This window comes from Pseudochaenichthys georgianus, chromosome 14 (assembly GCF_902827115.2).
Source record: "Pseudochaenichthys georgianus chromosome 14, fPseGeo1.2, whole genome shotgun sequence".
NCBI classification, from domain to species: Eukaryota; Metazoa; Chordata; class Actinopteri; order Perciformes; family Channichthyidae; genus Pseudochaenichthys; species Pseudochaenichthys georgianus.
The window spans coordinates 14,727,696-14,743,388 of NC_047516.1; the positions used below are offsets into that span (position 1 = coordinate 14,727,696).

The following is a 15,693-nucleotide window of genomic DNA, read 5'->3' on the forward strand; positions in this document are numbered from 1 at the left end:
TTGGGCCAAAGTGGCCTGTGGGCAAATGTTTAAAGATACTAGAGAAACTTCTTATAAAAATATCAGACAATGTAGTTATTATTTCACTATTTTAAAGCAAGTACCAAAAAAAAGTAATAAAGGTTCAGGAAAAGTTAGCGATGCTTTTAATATTTCAGATTCTACTTTAAAGCATGGCCCTTAAACCCTTAACCTGACCATTTTGATAGTTATTCTTTCCTTATAAATGTTGTGTCCGCGTCAGAGAGCTGAATATTGCTCCGTGCTGCATCACCTGGCCTCCTCCCAAATGTTTTGTACAACAGGAAATTGCACAAGAAGGGGAAGCCATACAGAGCCTCAGGGCTATAAAGTGATCTAATGTAATCTCTGAATTGAATAAAAAGCAAAACAAATTAGTCTGTAATGATAAATGATTAAATAACTGTGCCAAATTAGAAAATGTTAAATTGCTTAAATGTTCACCAGACATCTGGTCTCATTGCCAGCATTTGTGTACAATTCCAAATAAATATAATGACACACATAAAAACTATTCCTCTCTGAAGAACCAGCACCTTACCGTGGTAGAGAGGTTTGTGTGCCCTGATGAACCTGGGGGCTGTGTTGTCTGGAACCTTGTGTTCCTGGTAGGGTCTCCCATGGCAAATTGGTCTCAGGCAAGGGGCCAGACTAAGATTGGTTCAAAAGACCTCATGAAAGACGACACAGGAAGTGAGGATACCCGGCCCGGAGGAAGCCCGGGGTCCCCTTCTGGAGCCAGGCCCAGAAGGAGGACTCGTCGGCGAGCGTCTGGTGGCCGGGCTTGCCACGGAGCCCGGCCGGGCCCAGCCCGAAAAGGCAACGTGGGCAACACCTCCGCTTCTCCGTCCCGCGGGCCCACCACCTACGGGAAACATCGATGGGGTCGGGTGCGCTGCCAGAAGGGTGGCAGTGAAAGCGGAGGGTCTCGACGGACCAGACCCGGGCGGCAGAAGCTGGCTTTGGGGACGTGGAACGTCACCTCTCTGGGGGGGAAGGAGCCGGAGCTTGTGCGGGAGGTGGAGCGGTACCAGTTGGATCTGGTTGGGCTCACCTCTACGCACAGCGTCGGCTCTGGAACCTTACTTCTGGATAGGGGTTGGACTCTATTCTTCTCCGGAGTTGCTCAAGGTGTGAGGCACCGGGCGGGTGTGGGGATACTCACAAGTCCCCGGTTAGGTGCTTCGTTGTTGGAGTTTACCCCAGTGGACGAGAGGGTCGCCTCCCTACGCCTGCGGGTTATGGGGGGGAAAACTCTGACTGTTGTGTGTGCTTATGCACCCAACAGCAGTTCAGAGTATTCGGCCTTCTTGGAGACCCTGGAAAGAGTCCTGTATGGGGCTCCTGAAGGGGACTCCTTAGTCTTGCTGGGAGACTTCAACGCACATGTGGGCAATGATGGAGACACTTGGAGGGGCGTGATTGGGAGGAACGGCCCCCCTGATCTGAACCGGAGTGGTGGTTTGTTACTGGACTTCTGTGCTAGTCATGGATTGGCCATAACAAACACCATGTTCGAACATAAGGATGCTCATAAGTGTACGTGGTACCAGAGCACCCTAGGCAGAAGGTCCATGATCGATTTCGTTATCGTATCATCGGACCTGAGGCCGTATGTTTTGGACACTCGGGTAAAGAGAGGGGCGGAGTTGTCAACTGATCACCATCTGGTGGTGAGTTGGGTCGAGTGGCGGGGGAAGCCTCTGGATAGACCTGGTAAGCCCAAACGTGTAGTTCGGGTGAACTGGGAACGTCTGGAGGAGGCCCAAGTTCAGGAGGCCTTCAACTCACACCTCCGGCGGAGCTTTTCGGGCATTCCTGTGGAGGTTGGGGACATTGAACCAGAGTGGTCGGTGTTCAAAGCCTCTATTGCCGAAGCCGCGGCGGGGAGCTGTGGTCTCAAGGTCCTAGGTGCCTCAAGGGGCGGTAACCCTCGAACCTCCTGGTGGACACCGGTGGTCAGGGAAGCCGTCCGACTGAAGAAGGAGGCCTTCAGGGATTTGTTATCCCGGGGGACTCCCGAGGCAGTTGCAAGGTACCGACAGGCCCGAAGGGCAGCAGCCTCATCCGTGGCCGAGGCAAAGCAGCGGGTGTGGGAGAAGTTCGGAGAAGACATGGAGAAGGACTTTCGGGCGGCACCAAAGTTGTTCTGGAAAACTGTCCGACACCTCAGGAGGGGGAAGCAGGGAACCATCCAAGCTGTGTACAGTAAGGATGGGACGTTGTTGACCTCAACTGATGGAGTGTTGGGGCGTTGGAAGGAACACTTTGAGGAACTCCTGAACCCGACAACTCCGCCCTCTATGTTAGAGGCAGAGCTGGAGTATGACGGGGGATGACCGGGTTCCCAGGGAGTTACTGTGAGAGGTGCTGCGGGAGTATGGGGTGAGGGGGTCTCTACTCAGGGCCATCCAATCTCTGTACTCCCAAAGCGAGAGCTGTGTCCGGGTCCTCGGCAGTAAGTCGGACCCATTTCCGGTGAGGGTTGGCCTCCGCCAGGGCTGCGCTTTGTCACCAATCCTGTTTGTAATATACATGGATCGGATTTCGAGGCGTAGTCGTGGGGGGGGGGGTCTGCAGTTCGGTGGACTAAGGATTGCACCACTGCTTTTTGCAGATGATGTGGTTCTGATGGCTTCATCGGTCTGCGACCTTCAGCACTCACTGGATCGGTTCGCAACCGAGTGTGAAGCGGCTGGGATGAGGATCAGCACCTCCAAATCTGAGGCCATGGTTCTCAGCAGGAAACCGATGGACTGTCCACTCCAAGTAGGGAATGAGTCCTTACCCCAAGGGAAGGAGTTCAAGTATCTCGGGGTCTTGTTCTCGAGTGAGGGATCAATGGAGCGTGAGATGGGCCGGAGAATCGGAGCAGCGGGAGCGGTATTGCAGTCGCTTTACCGCACCGTTGTGACGAAAAGGGAGCTGAGCCGGAAGGCAAAGCTCTCTGTCTACCGGGCCATTTTCGTTCCTACCCTCACCTATGGTCATGAAGGATGGGTCATGACCGAAAGAACGAGATCGCGGATACAAGCGGCCGAGATGGGTTTCCTCCGCCGGGTGGCTGGTGTCTCCCTTAGAGATAAGGTGAGAAGTTCGGTCATCAGGGAGGGACTCGGAGTTGAGCCGCTCCTCCTTCGCGTCGAAAGAAGCCAGTTGAGGTGGTTCGGGCACCTAGTTAGGATGCCACCTGGGCGCCTCCCTAGGGAGGTGTTCCAGGCACGTCCAGCTGGGAAGAGACCAAGGGGTAGACCTAGGACCAGGTGGAGGGATTATATCTCTTCGCTGGCCTGGGAGCGCCTTGGGATCCCCCAGTCAGAGCTGGTTGATGTCGCCAGGGAAAAGAAAGTTTGGGGCTCTCTGCTGGAACTGCTACCCCCGCGACCCGACCACGGATAAGCGGGAGAAGATGGATGGATGGATAAAAACTATTATGTGCCAGTATTGTTTTTTTTTAGAGAACACATATACTTTTTTATATTTAAATCTCAAATGATTTGAATAGGGTTGTGTGATATAACATGAGTTCAGTGTAGGTTACTATACATTTACTCAATTACTGTAATCATGTTCAATTGTGTAGTAATAGTACTTCCAATTTATACTACTTTATACTTCTACTCTTCAGATTCAGATGATTAGCTAATACAATAAATAAATACATAATTAAATAAACTTGGACTTATGATCATAGGTAAAGACATACAGCAGCAGTATATAAAGTAATTCAAATGAGTTCCACCTTTACCAGCCATGATGAACACAATCATAAATCAATAATCCATTTATTATATTTGTATATATAAAAACGGTATAAATATTCTTCTAAAATGGGCCATAACTCTTAATGAGTAGTTTTACTTTTGGGACTTTAAGTAGGCTATACATGAATACTAATACCCTACTTCTGTTGTTTTACTTAAGGACATTTTTTGAATGCAGGACTTGTACTTGTATCAGAGTATTTTTACAATTGAGTATTGCTACTTTAGCTCAAGTGAAAAATCTGAGTAGCCTACTTCTTCCACCACTGCATGAGTGTAAAGATCAATGAACCTATGGACTGTTTGGTGGTAACATGTCTGATGTCTCAGACATACACAGACCCTGTCAATAGGCGGGGTCGGGTATCGAACCCTCTATCACTGCGGAACAACTTAACGCTATACAGAGGCGACATGTGGCACGCCCTCATCCTTCACAGTGTAGCGGAAAGAACCATATCATTAACTTATTATAACGTATACAAAACAGGTTAGTAGGTGGGGCTATTTACATGTTAAGAAACAGAAACAGAAAACGTTCATTTGAGGGAAATAAAGTAATTTGTCATCAAACCCACCATTTCTTCGTACACTCCAGTACGAGTTCCTGGTAAGAGGCGACAAACTGAAACTTTGAAGCCTTTTTACCGACTCGCTGCAGTCTCTTCCACACCGAAGTCATGACTTCCTCTGGTGAAAAATATAAACTATCAAACAGGAAAAATAAATAAAAACACGCTCTCCTCCACGCAACAATAATCCAGCGATCTCAGCTGTGTCAGTTCCTTAAAAGGCACTCTTCTTCTTCTGCTACTGCTTCTGGTGATGATAACTTCACACAAGCTGAAACTTGCGCTCATTGGCAATGAGTTGAATCAGAAGTGTCGACATGTACCGAACAGAAACAGCAATAATACCAAAAGCAAAGAGGAACCGATTCCGCCCTGCTGGCTGTCATCCAAACAGCATGTAGGCCTATACCCTCATGATATGAATTTCAAGTTTTTCTATGAAACGACTGCAACTCATTGATAACTCTCTTTCTGGCAGTAATCCACATGGAGACAGCAGCAGCGCTTGTTGTAATGTAGATCTGCTGCCTTGAGTTCACACTCCTTCCTTCCTCCTGTGACAACACAGAGAGAGGGAGGATATGCAAAGAGAGCCTATACTGGTGATGCAGCAGTATGCAAAGGTCTCTATCTGTGCTGATTATGAAGGCACTGACAGTCTGAAGTCATACCTGTAGACTTTGATCCTGACTGTGTGTGTCACTGGAGCAGGCTTATCTATCTGACTGTTTCACTTAATCAGCCTGGCACACTTAGATCTCCTGCAGCAGGAATATGCAAGTGCTTTAGCAAGAAATACATAAAACACCTTGTGTGTTTTCTTATTTCAGCTCATAGTTATAACTTAAGTCACTTCCTGTGTTTCACTTGCGTCATCCAGCACTTGCCAGAAACATCCAGTTAACTACAGAGGAATAGTTTCCATGAAGAGGGCCAGTAAGTGTGTGTGTGTGTGTGTGTGTGTGTGTGTGTGTGTGTGTGTGTGTGTGTTTTCCGGCTAGGTCAAGGTACAGGGATTTTCCTCAGTGAGAGCATGGAGTTTATTTTTAGGTGGGGGAACAGGGATGGATGGATGGACAGAGGCAGCTGGGGTGGAGGAGTGGGACAGCAGAGGGGGAACAACTCCCTCATGACTCAGAGTTGGTCTAATAATACACTGTGGGTCCGAAATTCAGACGTGCATTACTGCTCTCGGTACCAACAGCTTGTATAGCTTGCTCTGTTTAATAAACAGACCTGACAAAACCATTCATTTACTGTAACTAACCACGTATTACAGGTTTTAATCGAACACACACCTTAAAGCAGGGGTGTCAAACTCAAGGCCCAGGGGCCAAATCCGGCCCGTGACTTCATTTCATGTGGCCCCACAATAGCTTGTAAAGAATATAATATGTTTATAATACGGTTACATGGCGATTTACAGAAGCACGTTGCCCATAAACTACATGTCCCACAATGCATCTAAGAATTGACTTTTTTTTCAAAATGTCTTTTAAAATCATTTTGTGACATTCTCACTGAAGAGACTTTCAATTATTTGCCTTAGACTTCTGCTTTCAGACATAGTTAAATATGAAGTTATTACCCTATCCGATAATAATCCAATGCAAAGGCAATAATGTAATATAATACATTAGTTTATATATATATATATTAAATATTTATGTATTTTTATATATAGTCTTAAAGTTACAACCGGCCCTTTGAGTGCAACTATAATGCGAATGTGGATTATGTGTGAAATTGAGTTTGACACCCCTGCCTTAAAGGAATAGTTCTACCGCCCAAATAATCATTTGTATATCAAAAAGTAATCCTGTGATGATAGCTTGTTGAAACACAACATATTATTTATTCTAATTTGTAAGTACATGGGTTTTCTGTGTTTGTGGAGTTTAAAATAATAATATTTTGACAAAAACACAAGCTGGTAAATACTGATTATAGAACTAAAAACATGAGATTGGGATTGTACTGCACAAGTTGTGTTAGTGTTTGTTGACAGTTTGCTGTTGTTAAACGGGGGACCAATCTTCTTCAATTTTCCAATAATGTTGTTTTCTTGGTATTCCTTTAAGTGTTACATCTTAAAAAGTACTCCGGTGTGAACGCGCCTAATAATTGACATCCACTACACTGACCTCTTATCTGAATATCTACTTTAACAATCACTCACTGTAAGTCTTAAAGCATTTGCAGAAACTAGGTGGTGTAATAACAGCAATATAGCCAATAGATGAACAACAAAAACAAAGATAGAGAAAAAAAGGGTATACATTGAAGAGGGACAAACAAGGGAGAAGACATCCATTGTGGACACACACGGTTAAACGCTTCACTAAAACTGTCAGAGAGAGAGACAGGCAGATTCTAACAATAACCCGCAACATATGTTGATTATAAATAGAGAACAGCATGAGACTGTCTACTCAGAACGTCACCCCCCTTCATTCCTGCCCCCCACAGCAAATGGTTTTCCCCACTCTGCTGCTGCTTTAACATGATCCAAGAGGAAGAGCCTGGCGGAGGGAAGGAGCTCTCAACTGGAGACAGTGTGTCCCCTGTTGGTCATACCGGCAATATCATCCTCTGATAACATTTAAATAAGATGCAGAAATACTGAACATGTCTGTGGTGTACAAGATGGTTTTTATTTTAAGTTGTAGATACAAAACAAGTAATTTACTGGCTTTACAAAGCATTTGCCAATCAAGAAAACTTTAACACATTTTGTTTGATAAGTTATTTAATCAAAGGCTATTTCATTGTTTATACTGGGCAGACTGTGCCTCCATTTGATAGTCACATGCACATAAACACAGCTAAGAGTTGAGGCAACAAAAAAAAAACACTGTTTAAAAGTAGAAAAATCCACTGAGAAAAAATATTTTAAAAAATTGCATTAAGGAGTTGCTTCATTTGAATAATACTTTTTCAGGTTTGCGAAAAGTCTGGATTGGTGAAGTATTTAAAAGAAGCACAATGCAATTCAATATACCTAAGCCGTATACAACTGTATTAAACGAACGCATTATCCTCACTGAGATCAAAATCCCCTTTTCAGGTGTTTTTTCTCCTGCTGAAAGGAGAGCAGCACAGCTTCAAAATGGATTCAACAACTTTTTAAAGGCAGCGAAGATAGTACTTATAAACGCCACTTTGCAACCAATTTTCTGCAGCTTGTTATTCAACAGGACTTGTTGGGTTGGGCTTATTTATAAATGTTGATTGCTTCTCAAATTTGGGTTTAGAAAATGTGTGTACTGTGTCAAATGCTCACAGAAATCAAGACCGTTTTGCTATTTAAAGAAAGCCCTTTTTTTGTTAAGACACCAACTGGCTGAGGACACTGTGGAAGATTGTTCTGCACAGTTTACAGAACAGCAAGGCAGAACAACAGGAAACCATAATCAGGCATCAGATGTATCAAAAGTGGAATAAGGCCCGAAAATAATTCTTATAAGGCAGCTTAAATTCAATGACAAGCAAGCAGCATGTAGTAGCATGAAGATTACGCAATGAAGTACAACAAGCTGATAAGACCTGGTCACACTTGTCAGTCTGGATCTTTCTTCAGAGATAAACCACTGACAGGAAAACTAACACTTAGGTAATGCAAAGATTATAAGTTAATACAAGACTAATTAATACTCTGTACTGCAGAGCTATTGAGTTGCTCTCATTTTAATCGACCCACAGCCAGAAAACCAATCTGGAAATAGATGTGTGTGGCATAAAAACATGGCACGTAAAGGAGAGTAAGATGTCTCCACAGTGCATGGAGCGTGTGTGAGTGTGTGTTTAACTTCATCAGGGAATGTGAAAGGAGTCCTTGATCCACTGGTCCCTGGAGTTGCTGCTTGGTGGAGGCAAAGACAAGGATGAAGAGGATGGAGGTTGTGAGATAACTCCTGCCTCCTCCTCATCTTCCTCGTCCTCGGAGGAGGATCCGTTATCAGCAGAAAGTGAGACATCGGACAGCAGCGAGGAGCCCTTAAAGTCCTGGATGGACTCATGGAGGGACCACAGCTGGCACAGCAGAGACATGTCCAGCTGACGCAGACCGACCTGTTGCACAAAAACACAATCTGTTGTAGCCAACAAAGACTAACGCGTGAGGAAACTCTGAACTTTCCCTTATAAGAAGTTTGACAAAAACAAATATCTTTGTGTAATGCACAACACTATGCCAACTGAGCAAACAAAAAACTAGGAAGTGGACAATGACTTTAGATTTTTTTTTTAATGATTTCTCATCATAATTGCTTAAAGGTGGGGTAGGTAATTTTGGAGAAACCAGCTCGAGTGCGCTAGAATTTGAAAATACACAGCCGGAAAAAATCTGCCACTTCCTTACAGAGCCCCTCCTCCAACACACACAAATGCGCACATGACCAATGAGGGCACGAGATAAGTTTGTGCACAGATGGAAAGCTGACAGGCAGGTAGGCCATCCAGTTATTTTAGCCCGGCCGGCTAAAATGATTGGTCGTGCTTTTTACAGTACTACAGCTTCCACAGATGAATTTTTTTAATGGATTTTTTGTCAAAGCACTTAAGATATTCATTGCTATCGGGATGTTAAGAGCATTCCATGGAATATAACAAAAAGTGTATCTCGAGCCGGTTTCTCAAACTTACCTACCCCACCTTTAAAGAGTGACTAGTTTCAAGTAGAAAATGTATGTCACACAGGTAGACAAAGGCAGGATATTTGCAGAACACATGTTTTACTGCACCTTGGCTATTAAACAAAAAAATAATAGTAGGCCTATACTTAAAATAGTTTGGCATAATTTAAATCAATGTTCTTTCAGGATTATTGCCGTTTTGAGTTTGTATTGTTGACTACACTTACATTGTAACAGGGGCGGATCTACCGGGGTGGCATGGGGTGGTCACCAACTGCCACCCTAAAAAATAGCCTTGCCACCCCAGCTGCCACCCCAGTTGGCATCTTTGTTTTGAAAGAAAAGTTGTGGCTCATCGGACATTTATGAGAGAAAATCTCTAATGTCCGAGTGCAAGTGAATGCAGCACAAGACGTGAGTCTTGTAAAGATGGTAATTTTTCTTTGTGGGGGTCTTCCCCCAAAAAACAGTTTTAACACTAGAACCGCCAGAGGTCGCTGTATACCTAAAACCGCCAACGGGTCAAATGTACCCGCTATTGATTTTCAAGGTACAATGTTCTTTTATTTATCATACAGAACAGTGAGTTTTGATCGCACAGGGATGAAACTTATACCAATAAGCTTTTCATATGACATAGTTTGTGCAGATAACATGAAGTATAAAATATCGCTAAGAGTGCTGATTTAAACGCTTGGTGTTAGTCTTGTGGTTTGTTTAGGTACAAATCTCTATATCTATCTATCTATAACTATCTATCTATCTATCTATCTATCTGTAATGTTCTGTTCTATGGACAGTCTACATAAACAGACGACGCGGACTACTTCTCTCATTCCAAGTGTCCATCTTTATTCAACTGGCACGTAACCTGCATGCATTACGTCCTCAACGTGAGCTCAGTCATCCAAGATCTTGTATTCTCCAAGACGTTAAACTATCTATCTGTCTGTCTATCTCTCTCTCTATCCATCTATCAATATATCTATCTATCTATCTATCTATCTATTTCTCTCTCAATCTCTCTCTCTATCTATAAGGAACCGCAGTAGACAAAAGGCGTTGCTATAGCAACACGTCATGTTTACGCTGCATTTTCTCTGAGGTAAATATTACCCACTGGCGGATATGGGTATAAATGGCTTTTTTTTTTGGCGATTTTTTCAATCTGACTTCATATTGACAATTGTTAACAACAGAGGGTGCTACATAACACACTTTCAGGAAAAGTCACGGACTGGGAGACTTTAATATGTTATTGAAAAAAAGTTACATACAATCAAAAAACCGCTACGGGTAAAATGTACCCATTGGCGGTTCTAGTGTTAAGTCCTGAGAGAGTCAAATAAGACGGTGTGTAAAACTACATTGCCCAGCCAAAAAAAAGTAACCACTTTGATTTAACTAGGCCAGTAGGTAAGGACTTTCCACTGTATAATAACTCTGCAGCGATGTATATGTTTTAGCTGAATGCACGTTTTTTAACCCTAATTTATGCAGTTAGTCACTTCTTTCATGTTTGTTCTTTCTGATGTAAAGTCAAGGTTGTAACTGTTTGCAGTAAAGTCGTGGGGCGCTGAACTGTTCCTTTGAATCTTTTGAATTTTGATACATGATAGTAATTACTTGTCTTTCAAATTTGAAGGAGGGTGAGCAAGGATCTTGAGGAACATTCATCATTAAGTCCTCCAAAAAATATAGTTTATTCAATAATAAATGCATATGTGAATCATAACAGTGATTGGCAGCTGATAGGAATAATATGATTATTAATAGTATCATATTCATTCAGACAAACATCGATGAGACAGTTAATTAATGTACTTATTGCAGCAGTCTTCATAGATTTGGTACCCCTGCTGTTCTAAGAGTGAAACCAACTGATTCAGTTATTGTTCAGTTAAAATTCATTAAATTACGTCTGCCACCTTATATATTTATATGTAACACTTTACTGATGTGCCACGACAATAATGTCACCTATGTTATTGAGTTAAATATATAAATATTGTGGCTTTCCAAGTTAACATTGATTGATATGACTGCGATTAAATCAGCATACTTCTGCCAGGGGACGCCACCCCTCAAAATCTCCTGCCACCCCATGAATATTTGTCTAGATCCGCCCCTGCATTGTAAGCAGCTTTGGATAACTGGCCAGATAATTAAATATAATGGTGTAACTTCACCATCTCTTTCCGCAGCAGAGCCAAAGCAGCGTCCAGTCCTCCCGGCTTGCCGTGTCCGCGCTGCCCGTCCCCGCCGCCCCGGTTGATGTCCGCCTGGATGCGCGCCCTCTTGCTGTGGACCTTCTCGATGTCCCGCCACGACCCGCCGCTGGAGTTCAGGATGCCGCTCAGGCCTTTAGGCAGCGGCGGCAGCCCCTCCACGGAGGAGACCCCGGAGGCACCGCCCCCGCCCGGACCGTGCCGACTCCCGTTCATCACCCCGCGGACAGCTGACTCAGCACGAGACGCCACGGCACGCCTTCTGCATGGATCGATCACTTTCAAATGCGCATAAATGTTGTCTGCACTCTCACCCTCACCCAAAGGTGCTATTTCAGCAGCGGCGGTTTCCCCAAGTCTTGAAAACAATATTAGAACAAATCAATGGCTGTCTCGTGGATGTGAGTGTCTACAGAAGGAGTGAATTCCGAGTTAATGTCACAGCTTCCTGGCTTTGTTTGTTTTGTTTCTTCTCCTTTGTGTGGGAGAGTTCACCCACAGACAGCCCCCGGCAGTCCCCGCGCCACGCCCCACTGTCTGGGGGGAAGAAAGCCTGTCAGAGGGTTGTTTACCTGGAATACTGCCGAGTCACGTTTACACACGCAAATACATACACTATAAATGACATTCTAAGCATAGTCATGATTTGATAGACTGCTAAATTGATAAATGTAACCACACCAAATAAATAATAAGCCATTTAAAATAATCAATTAATAATTATTGCACGCCAGCAGATGGGTATGCAATTCATGGGTCACATTTAAACAGAAATGCAGTTTACAGGTTTATTTGCACATGTTTAAACAAAGAGTTTTCCTAACAAACTTTGTAGTTTTGCATTTGGCGCCCTCTTGTGGAAATAAACAAAATGCATCAATCCTTTTCAGGCAAAGCTTTATTCAGGTAAATAATTCGAAACCTTTAACCGCCTTGAACAACACTGAAGCTGGCTTTTATCTAATATGAAGTGCTGTCTAGTTTGTTTGCTCGAGATGGTTGCAATGAAAAAAGAATTGTGAGTCTGACACCTAAATGTCTCATCTGAGCATCACTGAATCACATGACCATCATCACCATCATATATCAAATATATTTACAATAAAAACCTCCACACTGCCCGCACACAATGAAAATCATTGCAACACCAGAGGGTCAGACATGACAGAAATCACCCTGAATGTCTGGACAGTAAATAGAAAAATTCACCTTCGATCAGAGGACCGACTTCCTATTCATTTCAATTCATGACTTAGTCTGGTACTATGTTGTTTATCAGCACATCACACTAATGTTACATAATTACCTCCATGCACTGTTTTTTGAATTTTCTGATTTGCAAAACAAAAATTACTTTTTGGGTACTTAAAATAATCAAATAGAGAACTCATGTAATTTTCCCAGATGTCAAATTGTTGGCCATTTCCATTACAATCAACTATGGAAGTTCGCAGTGTTTTACAGATGAAGTCCTTTAAAAAAAAAAAAAAATGGCCAGATGGTTTTAAATGTACACCAATGATGAATGAGCATTAAGAACTGCTCAGTCCGTATCATTATATCATTACTTACAAATTGTCAAAAACGGTCAGATGTTAAAAACATTTGTAATCAAACATATATTGAAACAATGTAACATGAGATTTCTGCCAGCCATAAAGGTATGTAAACTCAAGAGCAACATGTGAACTGTTGACATTTAATCCTATTTCAAGTGCATTTCCTGACCAATTTTGAATTCAGCTCTATGCAAGGATTCAGTCAAGAGAGATGCCGCAAAGCAGCGAACCAGAGTCAGTATTCCTGGATAGAGGCAAGTAGAAAGAGCGATCCTGTGGATCCAGGGTTACAACCACCTCCATGACGCTTACTGGCTGAGCTCCTTGAGGCTGCGCAGCGAGTTGGCACAGCTGGCGATGAGGCTGCACAGCTGGATGCTTGTTTCCAGGGAGGCCGAACTCTGTAGCTGGCTGGTGGCCCAGCGTAGTTTGATTAGAACCGCTTCCTCTGCCTCCTGCAACAACGGAGGGATCACAGGGCTCTGTGGACTGACGGGGGCTCGAGGGGGTACCAGGGCCGGGGCGGGGGCAGGAGTTGTAGGAGAAGGGACAGCAGGCAGAGGGAGGAGGGCTCTCCCTCCCGCGGCAGCCCCCTCGCAGTGCTCTGGTCTGGGCTGAGGCACTAGGACACTTGCCTGACTGGTGCTGGGGCCTTCGTTGAGTTCAGGGGCCGGGGGCGGGGCCGGGGGGGCAGCGGCCTGGGCTGCTAGCTGTCGCTCTCTCACCTGGGACAACGCTGCCTGAGCATTCAGAACTGAGGGGAGAGCAAGAGGGAGAAAAGAAGAAGTGGGAACAAGCACAGATAACAGTTACAAAAAGCTCAAGGCAAGAAGAACAGAAATTGAGTTAAGAACAAATATATATGTGGATGCAGCATAATAACAAAAATAAATAAGGTTTGATTATTTCTTTAAATGCATCAAATATTAGTCTGTGTATACCAGGATTATCCTTATCCACGTCAGAGTCCAGCTCCTGACACGAGACACAGTAGAGTTTCTGCTGTTTGTCCTGGAGAAGAATTGTCTGGAAACCAAAAAAAACATACTTATTTCATGACTCATGTTACCTACATTATGAAGGAACTACCAAAATCGTAGCATAAAAATCCAACAATCAAAAGCCTCTCCTTACTCACCCCACACACATCACAGCAGTCCCCCAGCATCCTGTATCCTTTGAGCAGGTAGCCTCCCATCAGCTTGCTGATTTTGTCTTGTCGCTCCTTGCGAGCCTGGATCACCTTCATCTCTGCCTCTGTTGGTGGCTCCCAATCAAAAAAGTCCTTGTCATCTGGGGTCAGAAAAAAAGTGCTGATTTAATAAAATTGTTTCATTACATGTTACTTGTTAGACGCTTTTAGCCAAAGTGACTTACATACTCAATACTGTGGGCAATCCCCAGGGTCAAACACTGTACAGCACTATTATCAGTGCAAAACACAGTGCTTTGTGGTGATAATATCACATATAAAACAGAGCTGGGAGAAGTTCTAAGATCTTGTACTTAACTAAAAGTAGAAGTACAAGAGTGTAGTAATACTCTGTGACAAGTACAAGTCCTGCATTCAAACATGTTACAAGAGTAAAAGTATAAAAGTGTTAGCATCAAATATACTTCAAGTACTAATTGTGCAGATTCGCCCATTTCAGAATAATATAACTTACATGTTTTGATTATAATTATTGATGCATTAGAGTATTATAAAAGCTGGTAAAGGTGGAGTTAATTTGCATGTCTTTGTATGCCGGCGGTTAGCTTGTGAATGTTACTTCGGTTTGAACCATGGTTTGAACTAAAGTCTTATTCCAGTGTTATATTTTACATCATTTGCAAAGTAACTAAATATATTAAATAAATGTAGTTGAGTAAAAGTACATTTACCAATTTTCAGGGACTTGTACAAGTCCCTGACAATTGTACTAAATTCCAGTACTTGAGTAAATGTACTCAGTTACATTACACCACTGCATATAAACAGTTATTGGCACTGCTGTAACGTGTGTGTATACGTTGCGTTAGCCTTTAGTCTACTATATACATTGGGTTTTACAGGACTTTTACACTGATTAGAACATTTATACACAACTCTGTGCTTGGTGCGTTGTTGCAAAACGTGATTAGCATTGCCGCAGTGCTCTGCTAGGAAATAACAAGCTAGCTAGCAAACCAGCCGGGCTAACGTCAGCTAACGGTGGTGACGAAAACAATGTTGGTACAAATAAAAGTACACACGAGAATGCTACATACATGTGTGACAAAACACCTATACACCACAACAAACCAGGTGACTGTGAGAAATGTCAAGTTAGCTTACTTATAAAGCTCATAAGTTAACAAACCTCCATTCAGAGCCATGTTGCTTCAGTGCTGCACGTTGTGCGTGATGACGTCAGAATCCTCAAGTGTCGTCTTCTTCTTCTTTGAGGTTTTTGGCATCAGTTTCTTCTGCTGCCTCCCTCTGGATAAACAATGTAAACATGTTTTAAGTCTGTATTGAGCCAATGGTAAGTCCCTAACGTTAGCTCTCCAAAGATTTAAATATGTTATTGTCATATGCACAGAAGCTAGAGTGTAGTTATGGCAACTACAATCTTAAATCCTAGGCTGCTTCAACAATGCTACACAAATATATATATAAGACATAAACAATAAAAAATAGTGCAAGAACAACATAACAAATACAAATAGTGAAAATATAAAGTAGCCATTTTCTGTCCACACACACACACACACACACACACACACACACACACACACACACACACACACACACACACACACACACACACACACACACACACACACACACACACACACACACACACACACACACACACACACACACACACACACACACACACACACACTTTTTGGTTTATACTGGTTCCAATTGTTATATCACTTATATGCCT

General features: G+C 43.3%; 3 protein-coding genes across 7 annotated transcripts in view; all 3 read right to left on the reverse strand.

Moving 5' to 3' along the window:
* The window catches only part of ehbp1l1b (EH domain binding protein 1-like 1b), a 39,744-nt gene extending 34,789 nt beyond the window's left edge, over positions 1-4,955 (reverse strand). The window contains exon 1 of one of the 5 annotated variants that reach the window (XM_034098512.2): positions 4,364-4,955. In XM_034098512.2, the coding sequence (XP_033954403.1) occupies positions 4,364-4,467 (104 nt within the window). In that variant the 5' untranslated portion in view covers positions 4,468-4,955. The remainder of the gene's footprint in view (positions 1-4,363) is intronic. The other 4 variants (XM_034098516.2, XM_034098517.2, XM_034098518.2 and 1 more) reach the window with 4 other exon arrangements.
* A 2,033-nt stretch (positions 4,956-6,988) lies between these two features.
* Positions 6,989-11,738, reverse strand: fam89b (family with sequence similarity 89 member B). The gene is made up of 2 exons (XM_034098379.1): positions 11,181-11,738; positions 6,989-8,428 (listed from the first exon to the last, which is right to left on the reverse strand). The coding sequence occupies exons 1-2, from the start codon at positions 11,433-11,435 to the stop codon at positions 8,171-8,173; spliced, it is 513 nt and encodes a 170-aa protein (XP_033954270.1). The 5' UTR covers positions 11,436-11,738; the 3' UTR covers positions 6,989-8,170.
* A 361-nt stretch (positions 11,739-12,099) lies between these two features.
* Positions 12,100-15,230, reverse strand: znrd2 (zinc ribbon domain containing 2). Its single transcript, XM_034098378.2, has 4 exons — positions 15,121-15,230; positions 13,917-14,071; positions 13,720-13,804; positions 12,100-13,532 (listed from the first exon to the last, which is right to left on the reverse strand). The coding sequence occupies exons 1-4, from the start codon at positions 15,134-15,136 to the stop codon at positions 13,087-13,089; spliced, it is 702 nt and encodes a 233-aa protein (XP_033954269.1). The 5' UTR covers positions 15,137-15,230; the 3' UTR covers positions 12,100-13,086.
* Between the last annotated feature and the right edge of the window lie 463 nt (positions 15,231-15,693).

Excerpts from the sequence above, each read along its gene's own strand:
- fam89b (XM_034098379.1), bottom strand. The coding sequence starts at position 11,435 with ATGAACGGGAGTCGGCACGGTCCGGGCGGGGGCGGTGCCTCCGGGGTC. Across the intron at positions 8,429-11,180 it reads CTCTGCTGCGGAAAGAGATG|GTCGGTCTGCGTCAGCTGGA; the intron begins GTGAAGTTACAC and ends TTTGTGCAACAG.
- znrd2 (XM_034098378.2), bottom strand. Across the intron at positions 13,805-13,916 it reads ACTGCTGTGATGTGTGTGGG|ACAATTCTTCTCCAGGACAA; the intron begins GTGAGTAAGGAG and ends TTTGGTTTCCAG. Across the intron at positions 13,533-13,719 it reads CGTGGATAAGGATAATCCTG|TTCTGAATGCTCAGGCAGCG; the intron begins GTATACACAGAC and ends CTCTCCCCTCAG.